This window comes from Bos indicus x Bos taurus, chromosome 5, assembly GCF_003369695.1.
Source record: "Bos indicus x Bos taurus breed Angus x Brahman F1 hybrid chromosome 5, Bos_hybrid_MaternalHap_v2.0, whole genome shotgun sequence".
Classification (NCBI taxonomy): domain Eukaryota; kingdom Metazoa; phylum Chordata; class Mammalia; order Artiodactyla; family Bovidae; genus Bos; species Bos indicus x Bos taurus.
In genome coordinates, this window is record NC_040080.1 from 31,628,197 (window position 1) to 31,654,401 (window position 26,205).

The following is a 26,205-nucleotide window of genomic DNA, read 5'->3' on the forward strand; positions in this document are numbered from 1 at the left end:
GACGACAGAGGATGAGGTGGTTGGATGGCATCATCGACTCGATGGACTTGAGTTTGAGTAAGTTCCGGAAATTGGTGGACAGGGAGGCCTGGCGTGCTGCAGTTCATAGGGTTGCAGAGTTGGACAGGACTGAGCGACTGAACTGAACTGAACTGAAATCACTTATAACAGTAAGCACTAAAATACTATTAGACTCAAGCATTGTGCTTTAAGTTTTACATTTTCTCATTTAATTCATATACCTACCATATTGAAGAGGTACTATTATTACCACTATTTCATAGGTAAGAAAACTGAGGCTTAGGGGTAAAGAAGGTCACTTGCCCCAAACTGCAGTTAATCAACGAAATCCAGGTTTACATGATAACAAATCCCATGCCTTTAACACTATCAAAACTGACCCCTAGATATTACATGTAAAGTAGACTCTATTTTTTAAAGGAAGTCTGCATTAAGGCCCTTTCCTAACCCCTGTATTAAGCTGTCTCCCAGTAGCCTGGATGTGAATAATTCAGGCCACTTTCCTTTTTCATTATCAAACTGGACCAACTATAACAAAGTTAATCCCAATTTTAGAAAGCCGTTTTAGAGGCTTTTCCTTTAAAAGAAATAAAATGGACTTCTTTGTAAGTGTCATCCATTGGTTCTAGTTCTTTCTTCAGTGGTAAACCTACAATGGTACCCTCAGTATTTTCAGGGCTGTGAAAATACTGGGTACATGTCACTTTACGTTTGTCCAAGCCCACAGAATGCATACCAAGACTGAACCGTAATGTAAATGACGGGCTTTGGATGTCATAGCAATGTTGGTTCTTTGACTATAACAAACACACCACTCTGAGTGATGCTGGTAACAGGGGAAGCTATGAATATGTGTTTATATACATATATTCATAGACAGATTTTCCATAAACACAAGGGCAAGTGTTAATGGGAAATCTCTGCATCAATTTTGCTGTGAAACCACTCTCAAAAAAAAAAAAAAATCCTTGTGACTTCCCTGGCAGTCCAATGGTTAAGAATTTATTTGCCTTATAATGCAGGGATGGAGAAGGCAATGGCACCCCACTCCAGTACTCTTGCCTGGAAAATCCCATGGATGGAGGAGCCTGGTGGGCTGCAGCCCATGGGGTCGCTTAGAGTTGGCACTACTGAGCGACTTCACTTTCATTTTCATGCATTGGAGAAGGCAATGGCAACCCACTCCACTGTTCTTGCCTGGAGAATCCCAGGGATGGGGGAGCCTGGTGGGCTGCGTCTATGGGGTCGCACAGAGTCAGACACGACTGAAGTGACTTAGCAGCAGCAGCAGCAGCATAATGCAGAAAATGCAGGTTCAATCCCTGGAGGGGGAACTAAGATCCCACATGCTACGGAGCAGTTAAACCAGTGAGCCACAACTAGAGTCTATGTGCTGCACCAAAAGATCCCGCACGACACAATAATGATCCTGCATGTCATGGTTAAGATCTGACACAGCCAAATAAATTTAAAATAAACAAAACCAAAAAATAGTAACATATTCTTAGGACAACAAAAGCACAGCACATGTTGTGACAAAGAATTGTAGTGCTGTTTGGTGGAAGAAGTACAGGATGAAATGGAGATGACAGAATTTAAGGAAATTTATGATATGGGGGAAGAACTATTATTAAAAAAAAAAAAAGAGAGACAGATGGAAATCTTTTAGAAATTAAAGAATTCGAGAGACAGGAGCACACTACACTAGGTGGTTTATTTGATTTGTTCAAGGACTCATCTTGCAAGCATTAAAGCAAGCATGGGCTTTGATTCTGGGAGCCCAGATTCACAGACTTAGGAAGACAAAAGCGAACTGTGCTCCATGTACATGGATGCAAACTAAAGGCTTGTGGTTAATCACACTGTAGTTCTAAGTTTCTACAGCCTTGCAGCCGGAAGTCACAGGTCCTTCAGGTCCTTTTGGATGCCCCAGAGGGTGTCTGCACTTTTCTTGAGTTGAGCAACCTCTTCATCCTTCAGCTTCTGGTTGATAACACTGGTTAACCCTCGAGCATTCAGGATACACGGAAGGCTCAGGAAGACTTCATTCTCAATGCCATACATGCCCTGCCAGAACAAGAAAAGCACCACGATTAAGAAATGAAACCACAGGTAAGAATGACCACAGGGCCTGGGGTTGAACAGGACGAACTGCAGGAAATTTGATAAGCATAAACTCCTTTAGTTTTTATCACTGACAGGCCTATCTATCTCTAATATTTGTATTTCAAATTTGATTTTGTACATAGAATATACAAATAGACACTATGATAAAACTAGAATTTTTTAAGTACTTTATCAAACTCATTGACACCCCTCTGCTTGTATGTCTTCAAATTAAATCACATTCAAATGTGGTTCTTATTGAGCTGTTTTTCATGTAATTTTAAGTATCCTGAAAACTCTTTAGTTAAGTAGATTTTAGGTAGTAGTTGACCTACAAGGTCCAAGAAAGTAACTGGAAGTCACACAAAGGCAAGATTCTTGGAATACTCAAGAATTGCTGGGGAAAAAAACAAAAACACAATTCCCCAAACACTGTACTGGTTTGTATTAAGTAATTTACTCACAGGATTAATTTAATTATGCAATTATTTTAGTACATTAATCAAGGGAGTTTAAGATTTTCTTAAATTAGCTTTGAAAGTTTTTGTACATACACCAAAGTGGAGGCAATAAACAACTTTTTATATATGGACTTGGCAATTATCCAATTTCGCCATACTTGCTTTAATTTTTTTTTGCCATAGTATCAAAAAGCCAAACAGCAATAACAAAAAAATCCTCAAAACATCTGATACTATGATTTATCCCCAAATACTTCTATATTTACCTCTTCTGTTTATTTCAGTCTACTGCATTTTCTCCCTTACTTTTTCACTCCTGCTGTTGACTTGCAGAAAATGAGTCAATTATCTCAGTTTTATTTAAAAATAATCAATTTCTACTTAACTGTTCCATAGCTTCTGAATTAAGCTAAATTTGCTAAGGTATCAGTGCTATATACCACAAAGCCAAGCTATAGTTTACAATATACCAACTTGAAATGAAATTATTAAACTTATTCAAATAATCATCTAAGAATATGCTGAATAAGACTCAGAGTTAATATTTAATTTGGCACATTATACAAAGGAGAATTATAAAAACACATTTGATGTCTCAGCTTCTATAAACTTTTGCTCTTTTGGCCTAAGCTTCTGATAGAAAGGAATAGTTTCCATAAAACTTTGAGATGAAAAGTAACTGTGGACTGAGACATTATCTCATCCTTCTTAAAATTAATCTACTTATGGAATACTCAATGAGAAACCACCTAATATTTTTACAGTTTACCTTCACCATTGTTGACACTGGGTGAATCCTCGATAGATTTTTCAACATGGATTCAATAAGATCAGCCACACTTAATCCAATAGCCCAGTTGGTATATCCTTTTAGCTTGATGACTTCATAGGCACTAAGGAAAAAAAAAACCATTAAGGAGATAATTGACCAGATGCTTTGGTGGTTTGATTCCTGCTGTCTCTTAACTCTGTCATCCTGAGAACATGATTTAGACTACCTGTCTCAGGGTCCACTTCTGTAAAGTAAGGGTAACAATGGTATCTACTTCATAAGTTTGTTAAATGAGTTAATATATATGGAAAATATTTAAAACTACATGGTTGGTACTATGTAAATGCTTTGACAAATTTAAGTAGTTTATTGTATAAATAGCCATTTTAAAAATTACAGTGGTAGCATGTACATTTTGCAACCAATCTTCTTATTTATAAACACAAATATTTCCAAAGATACTAATAAAATCAGGGAACAATGAAAGTAAAAGAACCTTCACATTCACATTCAAAGGACAAATTACACCTTGATTTTCAGGTCCCTTTGAGGCCACTAATCACTGTCACCTAAAATGCGACGACCAACAACTTAAGAGCAAAGTGATGTCAAAACCTTGTAGACAACTATCTGAGCACAAATTACATACACTCTGAACCCACAAAGGCACTTGGACTTGAGAATTAGGTGGCAGGAGTAACTGAGCACTAGAAAAATGGGACTTAACGCAATGTATCACTAATTAAAAGACCTTGGGTGAGCTACACTGGGTTTATCTTCATGAAATCCTAAGAACTCTTTCAACTTTTTAAAGATCCTTTTTCTCCATATACAGGTCAAATTCTTGGGGGGAAAAAAAGTCTTTAAAATTGAACTAAATGAAACGATTCCATATTTGAGAAAACAGTTAGACTTATAAACACCTTCTTAAGACTTTGTAGAGGAGAAAACTGAGATTCAGCTTAAAAGTTAAATGGCTTCCCAATATTATACAATGTCAAAAGACCCATAATTTCAATCTAAGCCCACAGTCTTTACTCTGGTCCAAAATGATACCTTATTTTATGATAAACATGAGGGCCCACAGAGAGAATGGTTAGTCACAAAAGGCAGTTTTAAAAAAACAGGGGAAAAGGGACATCCTCGGTTGGGTATGGAGAGACACTGAATCAATGTGCAAGCTGCTGATTGCTAATAGCTTGAAAACTATTAACAATCAATCAGTAAGTATCATTTTAGTCAATTATGACGCAACAGTGCCTAGGTTTAGTTTTCTAAATAAGCCACCTCTGTCATCTGTGAATTCCATGTTTCACTCCTATTACAACAGAATTTCTCTGGAAAAATATTTGCTTTCCCTAGGGGCACCAGCATAGCAAGTTTGACCAGTGTTAAGTCAGCCTTGCCTCTTTCAGAAGGTAACAGCTGCATATTTGCTATGCTGAGTCTATCTAAAAGAAAAAATAATGAAAAAATGAAAAAAAAGGGGAAAAAAACCACTCTCCCTCAAACAAACAAAAAAAAGAGTAAATTTTTTTTTAAAAAGGAAAACAAAATTTTGGAAAAAGTTTATCTGAATAGGCAGCCATGGAAAGTGTTCTCGATTTTGTCTAAGATGATATTAATTGTCTTAAATCAAGCCCCCCTCCCCCCCGCTTACCTCTCAACCACCATCTTATGCACTTCCTTCCAATTTTCACTATCATTGTCTGTTCCCATTTCTGGATTCAGTTCCTGGAGAGAAACGCCTGCCACATTCACTCCACTCCACACAGCCACTATTGGGGGTGGGGGAAAGATAAGTATTTTATCTCTGACATTGTTTTTAAAAAATCTTTCCTTCTCTTAGGTCAGATTTCACCCTTGATGCAAGTTACCCACTAACTGCTCCAATGACACTTCACTCCAATTCACTTCCCCCCAGAGACTAACATTTGCCTTCACATCTGACCTTTTACCTTTCAACCATTTTGATGCAAACAGAAGTGCTGTGTCAGACTAACAGGCGTTATGAAATTCTTCCCTTTCTGTGGGTTTGTGAAATCGTGAGGGACTCTAGTTCGGGACTATCCTAAACTCTGGGTTTGAGAAATTCTGAACTTTCCACCTGCTTATATTTTAAAAAACAAGTAACAATTTTAAGACCCAATTCTTACACTACCAAAGTTCACTCTACCAGAATTACACTACTAATTTTTCAAAGAAAAATGTACACCTTAACCTTTAGGGAGAAAATAGCCCCTTGCATATTGGGCAGAGGTGGATTTAGTAAAACCAATATTATCATTATGTCTTAGATTATTACAGTTTTATACAATAAGCCTATTCAATGTATAATATTCAATGTTTAAGATGAAATGATGGAATTAGAATATTTCAAAACTATCATAGTAATAATTTTTAACTATTTTTAAACCATTATTATCTAAATAATATTTAAGAATCATTCGTGGATACTAAACTTATGAGGCAATAAACTGATAAGGAATCAGATATTTACTTAGTCAGTATCAAAGTATTCTCTCACAATTACTTATCTATAATGTGATGTATGTGAAAATATAAACTACAATTAAAAACAAACAAAAAATTCAGAATGGCAAGAACAATATCCTAGTTCACAGCAAACACTGCGTTTTGTTTTGTTTTTTACCGCTTGAGTCGCCATGTTCCCCCAAAATCCATCCGTGGCAGCTGCTGGGATGAATGCCAAGTTTTTCAGCCATAAGGTAGCGAAATCTAGCAGAATCCAGGTTACATCCACTCCCAATCACACGGTGCTTGGGTAATCCACTTAGTTTCCAGGTAACATATGTGAGAATATCCACTAAAATTTTTTAAAATAATATATGTAAGTACATCAAAACTGATGTCAACTGCTATGTCAAGCAGTGGTGCCCTGGTTTTCTCCTCTCCCCTCTGCTCCATCCCCCAAATGAGATGTGGCCAGAAAGATGTGAATATTTGACTTTTCGGAATTAGGGACCATGGGGGCTAGAAAGATAAGAAAAACTTTTAAGCTGTATAGTCAAGAGATTGTAAAACATGGAAAATGCAATATTGTGGTTTTAATCTACATTATCATTGGAAACAAGAATATATGAGTCCTGCAGATTAATTTACTATATATGGAAAGAAAGAGAAAAAGGGCTGAATTCGATCATCACTTAAATTTCTTCCAATTCTAACATTCCAGGATTGTAACAACTGTTTTCAGAAACCGAAAGCTATAGGTTACTAAACAACCAAGGCACGCGGCTAAAAGTTACCTTTGGGAACAAGACAGTACTCAGTAAACAATTATTATAATAGGAGGAAATGGCAATCCACTCCAGTGTTCTTGCCTGGAGAATCCCAGGGACGGGGGAGCCTAGTGTGCTGCCATCTATGGGGTCGCACAGAGTCGGACACGACTGAAGCGACTTAGCAGCAGCAGCAGCAGTATTTAACAGAAAGAATTTAATGACAGAACCTTTATTCTGGTGTGGCACAGAGGTAAAACCTGCCGGGCTAGAGAAGAGCAGAGCATTTATACAGGCTAAGCTGTAAAAAGTAGGAAAATGTGCACACCAGGAAGGCAAGTCTCCACCTCCACTCTCATATACAGACACTGGATGAGATATTTTAAGGTCATTTTGGCCTGGATATTATAACCTCTTCCTTGGCAACACTGACTCAGTAGGAGTGACTCCCTGGAGACTTAAGACTTTGAAGCTATACCTAGAAAAGTTGTATAACCAGTTAATAATGTCTGCCTTAAGCACAGGATGTAGCAACTTCGTATGTGTCTACTGTCTGTCATTCATGCTCTGCATCTATTTGCCACTCTCTATTTATGAGAAATTTTAGATACAAGGTTGACCAGGAAACTCCAAGCCAAGATGGTCTTGCTGGCTCCAAACTCTCATTATCCCATAAATTGTAAGGACTTTCCTGGCTCCTACAATGTTTCTCTAAGTGAAGTACCAGAGATAATCAGCTTTACCATTTAACAACATATTTATCTACTGTGCTTACCAATAAAAAGTAAGTTTGGTGGCAAACTATAGGCAAAAGAAGTGTGAAACAGTGAATTTTGACTCTTTGGGCTGAAAAAGTACAATTCTTTCTAATCAGAAATTTTAAGTTACAACATTTGGTGTTAAACATGTTATTTGTCCATCAACAGGCTATTTTCCATCTTTAAACCTAGACTAATTAATGGCTTTCTTTAATTCCTTAAAAAAAAAAAAAAAATCAGTCAACTTAATTTTCAAGAATTTTAGAAGACTAAAGTGCATTTTCTGGAAAACAGATGATCAAATATGCTAAAATACTTCTTCCAAACTGGGGCCACATTCAAATTTTGTATCCCAGTATCATCTTGATAGAAAATTTTAAAATCTTTTGGACTTTCCAACAAACCCAGATAAAATAAGGAGATGAAACTGTTTTATATAAAACTCTTCTCACATTCTTCAGCATGTGGCCTGGGAATGTGCCAGTGGTTTTGTAAACATCACTCTCTGTGGCCAATTAAAGGAAGATACGTGAATTGCTTAGGCCAAACACCAGAAAAGACTTTTTATAAGTTAAAAAAGGAAAAAAAAAAAAGGAAAAGAAAAAAAAAATCCCAAAGTACTGAATTGAACAGAACTGAACCTTAAGGCAGCACAATGATACCTGGGTTGGAAACCACAATGATGATGCAGTCAGGACTGTACTTGACGATCTGAGGAATGATGAACTTGAAGACGTTAACGTTCCTTTGCACCAAATTCAGGCGACTCTCCCCTTCTTGCTGGCGAACTCCTGCAGTTACCACCACGATCTTGGAATTGGCAGTGACAGAGTAATCTTGAAGGAGAGGGGAGAAAAGGACTTCACATACAACTCTGCATCAAAACATGCCGTATGAGGTGCTCTAGGGACCCAAATGTACGTAAGCTCATGGAACGTATGTGAGGAACGTTACGTGAGAATTACATTTTCTGTATAACATGGTGAGTTGCAACACCAGTGTTTCATGGCTTCTTCCTCCTTGAGTGATGTGGAACCATTCCGACCATAACACTGGCTCAGAAAATGAAGCCAGGAAACAAAGACAGCCTTAAATTATGTTTCTTGCTAACAGATTCAAAATCCTATTGGCTTTAGAGAATACTGGATTGTCAGTAATAACACAAAGTATAAACAGTGAGTGCAAAGTTCAACTGGCAGTCATCCAACAAAAAAGCAATTGAAAGGTAACTGAAGACTTGTAATGTTAATTCAATCTATGAAGGCAAAGGAAGGCAGTCAAGTGTTTGTTCTTGGCTTAAATTTAATTTCTAATACTCAATATTTTAAATAAGCTTATTGTTTTTAGCAATGAGTTTCTCTAGAGCGTATTTTATTTTTTTCCCCAAGCAAGTGAATCCTTTCTCAAATTATAGACATTTTGACTTGATGTGGTCATTAGACTCAATACTTATGGATGACTCATACAATTAAACCATGTTGCTATGTGACTTTTGACAGTTACTAATAATTTATCAGCTTCCTCTTCCATAAAACGGGGGTAATAGGACCCACTTTTCACAGGGCTGCAGTGAAGATGAGACATGCAACAAGTTTCACAGTACCTAGAATGCTAATAATTCAGTAAGTAACAGCTACTTATTATTAATAGTGGACTTGCCCTGTGGCTCAGATGGTAAAGAATCTGCCCGCAATGCAGGAGACCCCGGTTCGATCTCTGGGTTGGGAAGATCCCCTGGAGAATGGAATGGCAACCCATTCCAGTATTCTTGCCTGGAAAATCCCGTGGACAGAGGACCCTGGGGGGCTACAGAGGAGTCCATGCAGTTGCAAAGAGTTGGACATGACTGAGTGATTGACACATACACTATTAGTAGTAGTATTGTTAGAAATTATTTTGGAGGCTGGACATTACTCTATCTGTAGGCACAGCCATATTACTGCATAAATGCATTAATCCAGAACAAAGACGGCTAGAATACGAATTTATTTAGTTTCTTTGAGACACTCAAATTATTTTGTGCAAATATTTCTTCGGATTTAAAGCATCCCTGTTCTCAGGTATGTGTAAGCAAGCATTTGGATCCAATTTCCTAAAATGTTATGCACTGTATGTGTACAAGGCACCACAATTATGATTGTCCCTAAGGATGAACTGGACCCAGAAGGAAACAAGAAACTGCTGACATTAGATTCACCAGGATGGGAAAACCTGTTTTCTCTCAGGGAGTGAGGATATCAATTTATTATTTGATCACTTCAGGCATGAAAGGAGCCTACCTTTGTCTGCCACAATTTTTGGTGTCTGAAGGAATAAGCTCCCGTGCTGCAGGTCCATCATTTCTCCTTTGAGTTTATCTTCCAAAACATCCACAAGAGCAAGCTCATCAGTCAGAGACTATAAACACAAAAGGAGCTGTTAGGACCCCAAGCTACTCAAGGACACCTCAATTCACAGTATTTCAGTCAAATACCCTTGAAATGGGAATGCCCAATGTCTAAAAACTTAGGGAAGAATTTTTACCATGGAATTAGGTGTGCTTTCAACAATTTGATGAGGAAACGTTTTGAATAATGAACTATTAATATTTGATACCATTTTTTTAAAAAAGAATTTCACCTCTAGTGCTCAATGGACATTCAGTGAGCTTGATATAATTAAGAAGCTAAACGTGCAAGTATTATGGTTCAACAGTGGCCTCAGGGTGCTCAAGTCTTCATATTAAAGGGGAGTGATGGTAAAAAAAAAAATAGAGACTCACAAAGAGCTAGAAACAGTCTTGGGCACTGTGTCCATCCTGAAGGTCACTCCTAGTTTGGAGGGATTTAGAGAGGGCAGATTTCATTTAAAACAAGAGGCTGAGTTCACTTCAGAGCAGGCTTTGAAGGCCTGCTTGAAGCTAGGAACCCTCAGGTTGGCTCTGACCAACTTGAATGTCCTGCTGGTGAAAGAGTCAGGGGCACAGGGCTCCAAGGCTAGTGAATTCTCCATACATTTTCAAGGCAAACTTGGTCAGTCTCAATGTTTTTTTATTTTCTATTCCGACTGTCATCTTGTGCCATCCATCCCAAGTAATACCCTCAATCAATCATCCTGTCTGCTTTTCACCAAGTCCTCAATCTTTTCTTCTCAGGAAAAGGGAGCTGTTATCTGTTGTTCAGTCGCTCAGCTGTGTCTGACTCTGCGGCCCCACGGACTGAAGCATGTCAGGCTTTCCTGTCCTTTACCACCTCCTGCAGTTTGCTCAGATTCACGTGCATTAAGTCAGTGATGTTATCTAACCACCTAATTCTCTACCACCCCCTTCTCCTTTTGCCTTCAATCTTTCCCAGCATCAGAGTCTTTTCCAGTGAATCGACTCTTTGCATCAAGAGATCTAGTTGTGTTTAAATAACCTTTCGGCTTTTAACATCGGTATGCCTCCAATGCAGAAGGCACAGGTTTGATCCTTGGTCAGGGAACTAAGACCCTGCATGCCGTGCAACATGGCCCAAAAACTTAAAAAATAAATAAGTCAGTTGTCTTGTGAAAACTCATAATTTACAAACTCTGGTTTTTTTTTTAAATTATATTTTTGACCATGCCCTGTAGCATGTGGGATCTTAGTTCCCCAACCAGGGGTCAAACCCATGCCTCCTACACTGGGAACATGGGAGTCTTAACCACTGGACCACCAGGGAAGTCCCTACAAACTCTTAAATAAAAGTAATTACCCTTCCCATTGACCTATCACCCAAATCCTGGCCTTTATTGCTTTTCAGGCTGTTAGCAAAATAATTAGCCTAGTAATTATTAGAAACGATCCACAACAATGTAGAACTTAATATAGTTCCTTTATTATGAGGAACTATCCTCTGTGAAGGATAGTTTGATAAGTTATGTAAAGGGAAAAAAGTATAAAGTAACTCAGGTTCAGAAAGTGCTTTCAAGGCTAAGATAAAATAATCCATGTGGAATTGGGAGGGGTCAGGAAGGCTCTGCGCAGCAGAGGGGGAGGCAGAGGAAGAGAGGTGAGGTGGCCAATAAGAAAACTTGCCCCAGTTAACTTGCCAGCAAAGCAGGTCCTGCTCCAGGTAGGAGCCTAGGAATAAAGACTGTCACCTGTTTCTAGAAAACCAGTGTCGGCTGGCCTGAAGCAGCGAACTACAATAGGCTTGCTTGGGAGGGTTTCTCTGAGACTCAAACTTCCATGCGACTGAATGCATTCTTACTTCTAAGCAGTTGATTCACTTGCCAACTTCAAAGGACCCTTTTATGACCTGGGGGTCGCTTTGTTGTTGCTCAGTCATGGAGTCGTGTTGGACTCTTTGTGACCCCATGGACTGCAGCACGCCAGGCTTCCCTGTCAAGTATTTTCTCCTTCCATGTATGTCAAATGCAGGCATTAATGTTCACCCCTTTTCACTTACATATGTTTTTAACACTTAAAATGGTTTCGTTCCTCTGCAAGATCACACAAAGCCCTCGCTTGTGTTTCTGGAGCCCTAAATTCATTCCAGAGAACTTCATAACCATTCCTTTCAGGTGCCAAGTACTGGGGATGTCACTCTTATTTTGGGGACATCACATGTGCGCTGTTGAAGTCAAGGGGCACAACAATTGGGGGCTTAAGTGGAAAAGGATGTCACAGGATCTCAGATCCTCTGTTTTGTTTCAGTGGGTAGAGAATTGGCGGAGAAGTGCATAGTCAGCTGGCAAGGAAGGAAGAGATCCAACACTTGGAGAAAATAATTGCAGCGCTGAATTTAGCTGCATTTATGTGACTGAATATCCTCCCAGTGGGAGGCAGGCAAACGAAGATGTGTGACTAAGTACTGACACTTGGGCTTAAATAAATCTTTCTGTATTCACATAGTGTATACTAGCCAATGAATTTACCACATGTATATTCCACTTAAGCTGCATATTTTAAAATGATCAATACATCAAGACTTAGATTAACTGCAAAAGCACTAACTCATTGAGGAACAAGATCAGTTAGAAGCCAGGAACAACATTTGTTGATAGCGTGTTTAACATAAGACACAAATGGTCTCTTTGGACTTTCCTGGTGGTTCGGTGGTGAAGACTCTGTACTTCCACTATAGCGGACACAGGTTCAAACCCTGGTTGAGAAACTAAGATCCTGAATGCTGGACGGCTTGGCCAAAAAAAAAAATTATCTCTTAATCTAAGTCCTGTGTGGACCAGACATAGCCACAACCTACCTCTTGGTCCCCGAGCTAGCAAGCTGTTGTTTTTGTTGCTGTTTAGTTTCTAAGTCACATCCAACTCTGCTACCAGTGCCTTAATATTTGATGGCTGCATTCTGCATTTTTATATTCAAGTGTTTAGTCTGCATGACATTTTGTGGGAGGAAAAGGTATAACTTTTCCCAAATAGCTAAATGGACAAGCACCGCTTATTCAATAATTTGTTTTTCTTCTCTGGCATGTCACTTTGTATTAAATATTCTTTGGTTTTGTGTCTGGGTTTTGAGTCTGTTCCATTAGCCTGTCTATGCTTGTACAAACACCAAACTCTAATTAAGTTTCACTTTTAGGCCAAGTCTTGCACTGCAAAAACTACGTTGCAGTATGTCTGTAATTACATTGCTCTGTATGCTGTGCTTGTAGAAGAATGTGACTACAGCTGACTGACAGACATTCAAGCCAAAAACAGCTGGTCAGAGGCTAAGGGCAGAATAATCACATGGACACTCTATATGACCTTGACAACGTGATGGGGTCTTGGCAGCCAAAGCACATACCTTATGATTGGTAGGGGCGACAGGAGAAACCATGAAAAAGGAAAAGCTCTGATCAAAATTTGACCAGACGTAAGTGCCATTTCTTAGTCAGAGGAATATCCATTATTTAATACACGTTCACTACTCAATGTGCCAGGCATTATTCTACTAGTGAGGACTATAGTAACGAACAAATCTGAAAAGGTTCCTGCTCTCATGGAATGTACCAGGAAGGGGAGAGGAGTGAAGCAAACAATTTAAGACAGTTCTGATCACGGAAATGCTATAAACAGTGCAAGGCAAAGTGAAGTTAAGGAAATGGAAGGAAGCTTACTTGGTATTGGATGATCAAGGAAGACCAGTACGCAAAGCCTGATATGAACGACAGGAGGGAGTTAACTCTGATGATCCAAGGCAGTCATTCCAGAGGAAGGGAAATCAAGTTCTAAAAGGGTTTAAAGGACTTCCCTGGTAGTTAAGAATCTGCCTCCCATGCAGGGGGTGCAGGTTCGATCCCTGGTCAGGGAACTAAGATCCCACATGCCACAGAGCCACTAAGCTCATGCACTGCAACCACTGAGCCCATGCAATCCAGAGCCCATGTGCCACAGCTAGAGAGCCTACACTACAACAAAAGATCCTGCAGGCTGCAACTAAGACATGACACAGCCAGTAAATGAAGTAATTTTAAAAATACTTTTTAAAAATAAAAAGGTTTAAGCCATAGGCTTCCCTGGTGGCTCAGACAAAACAATCTGCCTGCAGTGTAGCAGACCCAGGTGCGATCCCTGGGTTGGGAAGATCCCCTGGAGAAGGAAATGGCAACCCACTCCAGTTTTCTTGCCTGGAGAATTCCATGGACAGAGGAGCCTAGTGGGCTACAGTCCTTGGGGTTGCAAAGAGTTGGACACGACTGAGTGGCTAATACTGAAGCCACGATGATCTTAGTGCTTTGAAGAGGGGAGAAGGTAAGAGATGAAGTCAGAGGTGGCACCAGCCACCGCACAGCACTGGAAGGAATCCACGACATTCTGAATGGTAGCCCCTGGAGGTGCACACCCTGCCTTGCTCTGAGAGACAGGCAGAGAAAAGATCCTCCCTGTATTTCATTTATGTGTGCAGTTCTAAGCGGGGGAGCTATTTTTATAAAAGCTCACTATGGTTTCCATGTTGGCTATTAGGATGTGGAAAATGGGCAAGAGAAGCAGAAAACCTCAGCACCTTTGTCACGGTGGAGGCTGGACTCTGGTGCCTCCATGAGCCCAGTCAAGGTACGGACCTTCTCAGCCAATCTCATGCCCTAGCTCATCCCCTTTCTGGGCCAAAGCACTGTGTATCCTCTGAAAACCACATCAGGGATATAAGATCTCTGAGATCTTAATCAAGGCACTTAATCTTTCTGAGTTTATGTTTTTCCACCAATAGTATAGAGATGACAACATTCCCTAGAAATTTTGTAGAGGAATAAAGTAACATATAGATGCTTAACAAAATAGAATTGGCTAGTTCCCTTTCTCTCTCTCTTTTTGGGTATCTTTCTTATTAAAGGAGTGGGGCTTATAATCCTTACCAAACAGTAATAACAACTTTGACTCTAATCCTTCCCCGTTACAAGAAGATTTAAACATTTTTAATTAGTAAAATGGTCTTTGAACGAGGCAGTCCTTCCTTCACAGAAGCTCAGCTGAAAGATTCCTACTGTGCTAGGGGCCTGGTTGGTTCTCAAGCACTTGAATTGGGCCAAAGTATTATATAACAGCAGAGTCTCAATTACATTATTTATCAAAGAGGACTTCAAATTTACAATTGAAACAATCAGAGAGGTTCCGAGAGAATCATGATAGCTCAGATATATTGCTGATTTCCTAAAATGTCCAAGGTTTGGGTTTAGCTTAAGGAATGGAAAATCTTTAATACTCTATAATGAGGAAGAACCTGGAAAAAAATATACATATATATATGTATAACTGAATCAGTTTGCTGTACACTTGAAATTAGCACAACATTGTAAACCAACTATACTTCAATTAAAGGAAAAAATTGTCTTTAATTGCCCCCATACTAGCATAGAATAAAAAGAAATGGCAGAGTTACTGTGGTTAAGAGTTCCGAGTCTGGGCTCAAATACAGCTCAACCATTACCAACTGTGTGATAACAGGTAGGCCACTTAATCTAGTCAAGCCTCAACTACTGTATCTGGAAACAGGATATGAACAGTTTCCATTTATTGAGATTACTGTTTAAATAAAGCATTTTAAACAAAACACTTAAAACATGGTACACAGTAAACATTTTAAAAGAAAAGTAAGCTGGAATATTTTTTTCCATTTTTATTGGTATGAATGGTAAACATTAAATTGTGATTATTTAATTCCCCTGTAATTTGGGGAGCAGCTATTCTCCTAAATTAGGGAAACCTAGTCAGAAATTAAACCAGCCAGAAAAAATGCAAAAGAATAAAACTTTAATTGGCATGCACTACACATTTTAGTTGATTTCTCTGATGATTTTCTTCCTCAGTGAAAAAATTCTGAAGATTCAGAATTTGCCCCTTTAGAATTTAAATTCTGTAGATAGAAATACGCTCAGCTAGGAGTTATTCCAGCAGCCTTCGCATACAGTACAAAAAGACAGTGTGTTTTACCGAAGGCCCAGCAGCATTTTTTGAGGCAGGGGTTCCCCCTAAAAAACATTTAAGACAGCCTTCAGAAAGTATATTGATCAGTTCAATGAATAAGGAGAGGAGGCAAACTAAAAGTCTATGGAGGTACGTGGGGAAATATAATCTAGAGGAGTGGAAGGTGTTAGAAGCATGTTATCAGTATTAAAGCTTCTGATGTTGATAACTGAACTGATTATGTTAGAATATGTCCTATTCCGAGGAGAAGAACTTAGACAGAAGGAAATGAAAGGCGTATCTGCATTTATTCTCAACGGGTTCAGAAAAAAAGCCCCATATGCACATGTGCACACACACGCATACACCCATACACACAGGCACACACTTGTGTGCACACACAAACAGAAATACATTAAGAATTGGTAAATCTGGGTGAAATGAATATGGAAGTTTTACTTTTTAAAAAATATTCTTGCAAATTTTCTGTAAATTTGAAATTACTTTAAAATTAAACAACTGAGTGAAGGTTTGAGGGGAATAATATAGGATATTTCCATGACCTCAAAAAGCAACCGTGCTGATAACGAGGCAAGATAACATTACACACCTGCTGATGTGATGCATTGGGAAGGACAGGCCATCACCTGGTTATAATGTCACCCCAAATATAACCTGAACTCAGTTACAAACATCAGACCAACATAAATCGAGGGGCATCCTACAAAACTGATGTCTCTACAAACTCACCAGTAACATGAGAGATGAAGGAAGGCTAGGTTCCAGGTTAAGGAAGAATAAAGAGACACGACAAGTATATAAAAATATGATCTTGGACTAGGGGAGAAAAAATATGATTCTGATAACTGGAGAACTATAATCTGCGTACTGTATAATAGATAATAGTGTTTAATCAGTGTTACTGAGAACAGTAAGTCTATTGTATCAGATAAGAATGTCATTCTCTCAGGAAATATTTGCTAATGTGTTTAAAGATAAAGTATTACCAGGTCTACAACTTATGTTGATATATGGCAAAACCAAGACAATATTGTAAAGTAAAAAAAATAATAATAATAATAAATTAAAATAAATAAATAAACAACAGGAGAAACTTAATTTTCTTTAAAAAAAAAATTTTTTTTTCAGGGGAAAAAAAAAACCTTTTAAAGATACAATCAAATTCTCAAAAGCCTAAAGAGATTGCATACAGATGATGAAACTACCTATCACGTATGAAGTTTCGAAAGTACCTTTCCCAGAATGCTGATGGCACATGCCATACCAACTTGTCCAACACCCACTACAGTGATCTTATTGTTTGGGATCCTTGTCTCTTCTTCTGCAACTGGTGCAATCAATTTTTCCTTAAGAGTTGCCATTGTGCCCTGAAAGAAAACAATCAAAATATGATACATGTATCCACCTGAGAAACAGGAAGGGGAACTTGTAATGTTACTGTTGCAAGTTTGAATTGAAACACATTTTTAAAATGAGCTTAATGGTATTCCAGAACACAGAGTTTCTTTAAAAAAAAAAAAAAAGTGACCCACTAACAAAAATTAAAGACAAAAATCTCAATGAAGCCCATTAGAGTTTGGGTTCTTCTCTTCAGTCTATGACTATCTAGCAGTATTTAACAAAGCTGTAATAACTGTCTTCTGGCTATTCATTTACTGTATAAACAACATTTATATTTCGATTAGCTGATTGGTTTCCATGCTCCCTACAAAATATTTATTTACGTTAGGGCCCAGTATTAACCCATATTTAAGCTTGGTTTAAAAGAGCTACTTATGAATATAATTTCTACTACCAATGGTTATTATCACTCTTAGAAGATAGGGACCAACTGGTTTGTCTATTTTCTTCTTCTACTGAGGTCTCACTGAGGACAAAGTAGTGACAAATAATGTTTGCATAAAATCTGTAAAACGTATTACTTTGAATTCCTTTTAGTGTGCCTTGGAAGCTTACTGGAAGGTGGGTAGATACTCAATACATTTTCCCCCAAGGGGACCACAGAAGGAAAACACCAGCCTTTGAGTCAGTTTCTTTCCAGCCATTAAAGTAAAAAAAAAAAAAAAAATTAAAGTTAAAAAAAAAAAAGGAAACTGTTAGGAAGCATTTATACAAGTAACACCAATTGTATCTGTGTCATCAGGTTATCAGGTGAGTTTTCTGGATAAATAAAACAAATGGTGAAACTTACTGTATCAATCTGCATTCTTACAGAGAGGATTCAGATGATATTTTTTTAAAAAGTCCTTTCTTCAAAATTAAGTATCATTTATAATTATAACCCATTAAAATGTCTATTATTTATGTCTGCCTTTTACTTTTGCTGCAGACAGCCACGTGGCAGGGCAAGGTCCCTCTTTCAAATTGTAGGGCTGCTTCCCAGTCTCTTTTTTTGTTTCTCATCTGCAAAGGACTAAGTAACAAAACCTGGTTGAGTAATTGTATATATTAGGTAAGAGTCAGTAAGACTCCTAGTTGGAATAAAGTTACTTGAATTTGGAGACAACTGTTTTGTTCTATAGCTATTTTCCCCCAAAAAACATTCCCCCCCAGGTCATTAGGGTCTATACTGGGAGATTATTTTGCCTTTCCAAAGCACATTGGCAGTTTTCTCCTGGATACTAGAGAAAAAAGAAATATACAATGGTGTGCAAATGTTTCCACAAATAGATGACCTTGCAGTGAAATTTACACGTCCTGCATTTTGAGCAGAATCTGAAGAATGAATGCTGCCTCTCCTGCTGAACTGAGATACAAACGCATACTTTCTCTTCATCATGGCATTTTTACTAATTGGTTTAAGATGTTCTAGGTATAGAGGATCCAGCAAAGCAGTGGAAAATAAAAATCCATAAAGACTGCTCTAGAAATACAGATTAGTTGATCAGACAGACCTTTTAAACTATCTGGGGGATTTCAGAAATGACATTGTAGAGGCTTGAGCCAGTACAGATTTTCTTTCAGATCTTTCTACAGAAATGTGATTTAATTTTTTTTTTTTCTTTAACAGGGCTTTTTTAATAGGGTTGTAAGACACGACAAGAAAATGTTTTATATCATACACAGGCCTGTCTCAAGATCAGTGGAGGCTTTTAAGGGCAAAGAATGAAAATCAGGGTAAAAATAATCGATATTTGGTCCTTTTCATCCCCATGTTCCTGCCCCTTCTGTGGATATAAATCACTAGAAAAGAACCCGTGCCTTAAGTTCAGAACAAAGCTCCACTTTGCAGACTATCTCGATTCTAACCTTTTAAACAGCCAATTTTTGCCCTGCAATTCTTCCACTGAGAGCCGGCTCTCCCCTCCCCCGCTCCATCCCTCCAGCCCGCATTGCCGGCCGCCCACGGGCCACCTCTTCCTCTTCGCGCCGCAGCGCTGAGCTCAGGTCACCAGGGGAGGCAGCCACCACGGATCTCCCCAGAAAAGGTCTCCAGCGGGGAAAAATCTAGGCCTTTCTAAACTCTCAACACCCAAAGCCGGTAAATAAACAGCATCCGAAGCATCAAGGGGAAAAAAAGGCCAGAAACGAGCCGGCCCATCGCTCCAGGAAGGGCTGGGGAGAGGCTAAGGGCAGGGCCAAGATCATCCTTCACTCTCATCCCCGAAAAGCCGGGCCTTTCTCCAGGCCCAAGGTGGTGAGCGCCAACAACCACCCCACCCCCCAGCTTCACGGGTCGCCTGGCCGCCTTTCCCTCCCCCGGCTCCTCCGGCACGTGTCCGGGCGCCCGCCAGCAGGCACCAAGGGTGATGCGGCCGCCATGAACCCATCAAGGACACGTAGAACCGGGATGTAGCCGCAAGTGCAACAAACTCGTCCCCCGGGAGGGCACAGGCTGGCCGGGAGCTGCGATGAGCGGCCGACACAGCCCAGAGATCGGGCGCAGGCCCTTGGCTCCGTCGGGTCCCCCAGCCCCGGGACAGGGCCCCCGCCCCAACCCGATCCGGATGCTCAGGGCTCCAGGCCCGCGAGCTCAGATGTCCTTCCTGGTCCTTCCCCCGCTGAGTCTTGCTGCACAAGTCCCACCAGGTCTTTCCGCAAAGCCAGGATGCAGGGTCCCAGCAGAAACCTACCAGGGGAGAGAAAGTTCTCCAGAGAGTGATAAGGGCTGCACGAAGACAAAGTCAGCAGCGTGCGTCTCCTCCGGCGCAGGATCCGCAAGGAGGGAGGAAGAGCAGGCGGGACCCGCCCCTTGGCCGCCTCCGAGCTTCCTCTATTGTGATTGGAAACCCGAGCACCGCCCACCCCTCCCCTCGGCTCGCTCAATCCTCTTCAAGGACAAGGGCTCGGGTGCGCCCACGCCCTCCCTCGGCCTAATTGAGGAGGTCACCTTCTGGCCGCTACGGCGGCCGCGGCCGCGGTCACTGCTAGCCTCCGGGCTTAAAGACTTCTGCACACAGAGGGTGCGTTATTTCTGAAACCTGGCCGTCTTCAACCCTTTGGACTCTCACGCTCTTGATTGGATAAATTTAGTCCCAGTAGTAGTACATTTCTCTTTAGCATTCCAGGTCAACTTTAGAGGACCACTCTTCTAATCTGAGATGCTGCTGGTGTGTGTTATTCCTCTGGAATAATACTCCTGCTTCTGGATGTTTTTAAAAATAAAGCTAGATTTTCATTTCTTCTCATCTCTGATATAAAGTTCTTTTGATGTAAGGGTTTTTCCCACCTTAACTCAGCAAATACGCAATAATTGCCTACTGATGGCTCAGGGGTAAAGAATTCGCCTGGTAATACAGGAGATGCAAGAGAGGCAGGTTTGATCTCTGGGTTGGAAAGGTGCCTTGGAGGAGGAAATGGAAATGGCAACCCACTCCAGTATTCTTGCCTGAAAAATTCCTTGGACAGAGAAACCTGGCAGGCTACAGTCCACGGGGTCACAAAGAGACACAACTGAGCATGTGTGTGTGTGTGTGTGTGTGTGTGTGCGCACACACACGTACAAACACACACTTGCTTGTGAAGTCAGTGAGGCCTAGTGCCTGCATTTTAAAGTTCTCTACCAATCTGTATAGTCTCAAGGGCATATAATTGGGCCACTAGTGAGTGAAATGCAGTTTCTCTTAGTCCCTGAGCGACTCCAAGGCTTCATGTGTTCATTCACTCTGTGTCTCCAACACCCAGCCCCGTGCCTGGTACCTCAGTACAGTGTTGGTGAATGAATGAATGAATGACTGAGTGAATGAATAATTAAGCAGGTGAAAGTTTCCTAAAGATTTGGATTCAGTTGTGTGTGTTTATTAATATGTTTTCAGGTACAGAAATCTCAGAAACCTCTTGCATTTGAAAGGGAGTTTTTTCTTGGCAGCCCTGCTACTGCGTATCTTTGGGAAGGAGACGGGACGAGAAAAAATAAGAGGTCGTAGCTCTTCCTCTACCATATCTCCATCCCCTCCCTCCACAATCAGTTACTGAGCTCTCCATCTGCAGTTCTGACTGCCAGGAGGGGACACACCCCTGCATCAAAGATTTTTGAGAATTGTATACCTAGACCAGTGATCTTTTTATGTATGAAGTGTGAAAGACAATTTTATATACTATGATTCATACAATAAAATCCTTTGGTAGGGTTCAGGACACACCACCCTCAAAATATGGTACCTTAGCATCTTGAATATCTTAAACTGAAGGGGTTGAGGAAACAGTAGGATCAAGAAGTTTTCTCTGACCTCCCCTCCCCCTATATCACCCTTCTTCCCTGAGAGCAAGTGACAAATCTCCCCTGTGATAGGTACCTTTCCTTTACCAGGAGGAAGGGAAATGTGTATAAACAAACTTTTGTTACGCTAACCTTTCACTTTCTAACCACTTTTTCACTATCCCTACTCCTAGCCCAAATCCCTGTCTTGTCAAATTCTTCACAAATGTATTGTTTCTTGGTCTAAAAGTTATAAAACTTCTCTCCTCTGGGTCAATTTTTTGGAGCTTCTTTTTGTGAGGGTTCCCATGTATGTGTAAAAGTTTAATAAAATTTAATTAAATGCTTTTAACAAAATTTTAATGATTCAATAAATGCTTTTCTCTTGTTAACCTGTTTTTGTCAGTTTACTTTTCAGACACAGCCAGAGAGTCTTAAGAGCGTGGAGTAAAAGTTAGTTCTCCCCTATGTGCGTGTGCTAAGGGCTTCCCTGGTGGTAAGGAATCTGCCTGCAATGTGGGAGACCCAGGTTCGATTCCTGGGTCAGGAAGATCCCCTGGAGGAGGAAATGGCAACCCACTCCAGTATTCTTGCCTGGAGAATCCTATGGACCGAGGAGCCTGGTGGGCTACAGTCCATGGATCACAAAGAGTCAGACATGATTGAGCGACTAACTCTTACCCCTTGTGTGCATGTGTGCTAAATTGCTTTAATTGTGTCCGACTCTGCAACCCTGTGGATTGTAGCCTGCCAGGCTCCTCTGTCCATGGGATTCTCCAGGTAAGAATACTGTAGTAGGTTGCCATTGTCTCCTCCAGAGGATCTTCTCAACCCAGGGATTGAATCTGAGTCCCTGCATCTCCTGTATTGGCAGGCGGATGCTTTACCACTGAGCCACCTAGGAAGTCCTGTCACCAGATTATCAACAGTTTCTAAAACCAAATTCATAGAATTTTAGAATGGAATAAAAACCTTGACATCATGTCATCCAAATGAATACCCAGAGTCTGAGTGACTGGCCTCAAGTTACTCTGTGAGTTAAGAATAGAACCAGAAAGAGCTTTGGTCTTGCCACTGTCTGTGTGCCTGCCTGTGGGAATCCTTTCAATTCTTTTTTTTTTTTTTTCTGTTTTTGTTCTTCTGTGGTTATGAAACCAGATTGAGCTTATTAGAATTATAAATTACTTGAGGTTTTTTTTCATCTTTTTATATACAAATAACACAGTATCTGAAAGATACCTGTGTCTCTCATAGCTAGATACTTATTAAACTTGGGGTACCATATGAGCAAGGATTTAAGATTCAGACTTGATTCAGACTCTTTTACACACACACAAACACACGCATACATTATATGTCTGTGTATGTATATATATGTACACACACATATATATGTATATATATGTACACACATATATGTATATATATATATATAGAGAGAGAGAGAGAGAGAGTCATTTTTCTTTATTTCCCATCTCTTAGGCATGTTTTCAATACTTAAACTTCTTGAAGCTGAGTCTATAGTGGGTGGGTTGTCACTCAAGTTGAAACTGTACTAGCAGCATCTGTTTATAAAATGAAGAACTGACATTGCTGGTTATCTCTAACTACAAGAAATAGATGTGGCCAGGGAGAGAAATCAATGCCTGCAGGAAAAAAAGAGAAATGAAAGTTTCATTGTCTGACCATTTATTGGATAATTGTAACTTGGAGTGACTTTTCTGTGTACATATCAGCTGTTCCTTTTTAAAGGAAGCTAATGATATTCTAAGTTATACTAGTAGTCTTGAAATGACCTATTTTGGAACCTAGTTGGGTATGAACTGGTTAGTTCTAACCAGCATAGGGTCCCTTGGTGCATCTGAGTGTTAGGCGTTTAGAAGCAGTGTCGTTGGTGACAAGTTCCTGGACTCTAACCAAAAATCAGGCATGCAGTTTTACTTCCCTTGCTCTTGGAGGATGTTTTCTCTGGGTGTCTGAAAAACGGCAGTGATACCTTTTTGACTAACCATGTCCCACTCATGGAAAAACGTCTTTTTGCCCTTCTGCTGGGGAAGGGGATAAATCTCTGAAAGGCACCTCTGGTGAGTCTTGCCTTGGTAAGGGTTCACTCCGGTTAACTTGATATTGAGAAGAAAATATTCACACAGAGTGAATTATACACCAGAGAAGAGCTCACAACTTTTGCCTGAAGGTGAACTTTCCGGCCGGCCAGCTCCAGCACAGCCAATCAAAAAGCAGAACGTTGTTACAGCACAGCCAATCAGAAAGCAGAGCGTTCCTACAACTTAAAAGGAGATGCCCTTGAATTTGCCTGGGTGCTGCTTCCGCATGCCTAAAAGCATTGCCAAGGTCTTCATTGTGTGAAAGTCCTCCATCCATGTTTCCCATTCCTGGAATCATGCATGGTCTCTTACTGTTTGTGCTGCCACGAGTTTTCTTGATAGCTTCTTTTCTTATTTCAGAGCCCCTGAAGAAGATGAGTAGTTTTTCTGCATTCTGGCTATTTTTTGTTGTTCACTCTCTAAGTCCTGTCCAACTCTTTGTGACCCAATGAATTGCAGCATGCCAGGCACCCTGTCCTCTACTATCTCCTGGAATTTGCTCAGACTCATGTCCATTGAATCAATGATGCCATCCAACCATCTCATCCTCGGTTGCCCCCTCCTCTTCCTGCCTTTAATCTTTTCCAGCGTCAGAGTCTTTTCCAATGAGTCGGCTCTTCACATCAGGTGGCCAAAGTACTGGAGCTTCAGCTTAAGCATCAGTCCTACCAGCGAATATTCAAGGTTGATTTCCATTAGAATTGACTGGTTTGATCTCCTTGCTGTCCAAGGGACTCGCAAGAGTCTCCTCCAGCACCATAGTTCGAAAGCATTATTCTTTGGTGCTCAGCCTTCTTTATGGTCCAACCCTCACATCTGTATATGACTACTGGAAAAAACACAGGTTTGACTGCATGAACTTTTGTTGGGAAAGTGATGTCTCTGCTTTTTAATACACTGTCTAGGTTTGTCATAGCTTTCTTTTCAAGGAGCAAGTTTTTGTTATTTTCATGGCTGCAGTCACTGTGTGCAGGATTTTGGAGCCCAAGAAAATAAAAGCTGTCACTGTTTCCACTTTCCCCCATCTATTTGCCATGAAGTGATGGTATTGGATATCATGATCTTTTAGCAAATAAAAGATAGATAATTAAATGGAATGAAAATGCGTGTACTAACAATGAAATAAATGGTCTCCTGCCCCTTCCTTGTCATGCCCAGTCCAGATCCAACTGTGTCGTCTTCCTAAATTCTTGAATTCTTCTGAAGCCTACCTGCTCCTTCCCTTCTTTCTTTGCACTCATTAAAATATGAACAACAATATACTTCTTTAAAGCATATCCATTTGTAAGGTACAAAGTGTTATCAGGCTTCCCTGGTGGCTTAGAAGGTAAAAGAATCTGCCTTCTGGAGACCTGGGTTGGGAAGATCCCCTGGAGAAGAGAATGGCAACCCACTCCAGTATTCTTGCCTGGAGAATTTCATGGACAGAGGAGCCTAGTGGACTACAGTCCTTGGGGTCGCAAAGAGTTGCACACAACTGAGTGACTAATACACATGCACAAAGTGAGATATTTAACCGGGAAACCCTGGAGTCCCCTAATGTTTTTTAGAGTCCTATAAATCAATATTCATCAAGGAGTTTGTTTTATATAATTAAAAAAACTTTCATTTACTGTAAAAAGTACTATGTGCCAGACATGTAATACATCAAAGAAGCATGTAATACATGCAATTACACAAATTAACAACAATTTAATACTTATTTTACTAGTAGTAAACTTAATCCTCATTTCAAGCTTATATTGCACTCTTATTATCCTCATTCTTCAGATGAGATAACTGAGACACAGAGAGGTTAATATTCTGACCAAGATCAGACAGATGGAAAGCAAACTGTTTTAAAATTTGAAGATCATTCTTAAATTTATAAACCTTATTTATAAGGTTTCTTATAAAATATATTTTATTTTTTTTTGTTTCTTATAAAATATATTACTTTAAATATTACAAGAAATCTGGAAGTTTACAAATATTCAGTCATTCAGAAATATCAAGTTCTTATTCACCTACCCCCATATTTTGAGGCATGTTTTTTACTATGAAAAAAAAATCTTGCATAGATAACTCTTGTACATAGTCCTTATGCATATCTTTAGTTCCTTCCTTACAATCACGGAAAATGAAATTAGCAAAGCCTATGAATGCACTGTTTTCTAGAAGGCTTGTGCCTTTTATGCTTCCCAGCCCTTGTATGTCTTAATGGTTTTTTTCCAGTTTGTTGTATGAAAATGGAATATGTTGTAAGTTTACGTAATTTTGATTATTGGTTAAGACATATATCTTTTGAATATTTGTGGAGAATGTGGTTTTAAGGGAGTTGTTTGTTTAACTTTCTGTATCTCTGCTCATCTACTGAAGCGGACATTTGCTTATTTCCACTTAGCAGCTATTTACCTTGTAAAACCTGTCCTGTTCTCACTCCATCCTCTCCTAGGATCCATTGGAACTGCCCAAGAGAAGAGCCTGTCTGAAACTAGAACCAATCAACAGAAATAAAAATTGGGGGATGATGGGCAAGAGAAAAAACCAAATGATAGCATTTGAACCCCTCGTCTGGAATTTTTCAGGTAAACAAATCACTGACCAAAGAAAGGGTCCGTACTGATACATTCTTTTGTTCTCTTTTTTAACCACACTGACCTTATATTTGTTTCAACATCAAAATATCAAAAGTATAGCTGATTTTTAAAACCTTCTTATTTTGAAATAATTTTAGACTCACAAAATGTTGCAGA

The 26,205-nt window shown here is 39.7% G+C and overlaps 1 protein-coding gene across 1 annotated transcript; it reads right to left on the reverse strand.

Annotated features, from left to right (window-relative positions):
• Window positions 1-1,716: 1,716 nt before the first annotated feature.
• On the reverse strand, window positions 1,717-20,093 carry LDHB (lactate dehydrogenase B). Its single transcript, XM_027541502.1, has 8 exons — window positions 19,801-20,093; window positions 16,960-17,094; window positions 9,640-9,757; window positions 8,023-8,196; window positions 6,014-6,187; window positions 5,021-5,138; window positions 3,358-3,481; window positions 1,717-2,088 (listed from the first exon to the last, which is right to left on the reverse strand). Exons 2-8 carry the CDS (start codon window positions 17,086-17,088, stop codon window positions 1,921-1,923), a joined length of 1,005 nt encoding a protein of 334 aa, XP_027397303.1. The 5' UTR covers window positions 17,089-17,094; window positions 19,801-20,093; the 3' UTR covers window positions 1,717-1,920.
• Between the last annotated feature and the right edge of the window lie 6,112 nt (window positions 20,094-26,205).

What these genes read in the sequence shown, in the direction of transcription:
- LDHB (XM_027541502.1), bottom strand. Translation starts at nt 17,088, where the DNA reads ATGGCAACTCTTAAGGAAAAATTGATTGCACCAGTTGCAGAAGAAGAG. An exon ending in CATAAGATGGTGGTTGAGAG is followed by an intron (nt 3,482 to 5,020) that starts GTAAGCGGGGGG and finishes TTTTTTCCTTAG; the next exon opens with TGCCTATGAAGTCATCAAGC. An exon ending in CAGTGTCAACAATGGTGAAG is followed by an intron (nt 2,089 to 3,357) that starts GTAAACTGTAAA and finishes TTGTTCTGGCAG; the next exon opens with GGCATGTATGGCATTGAGAA.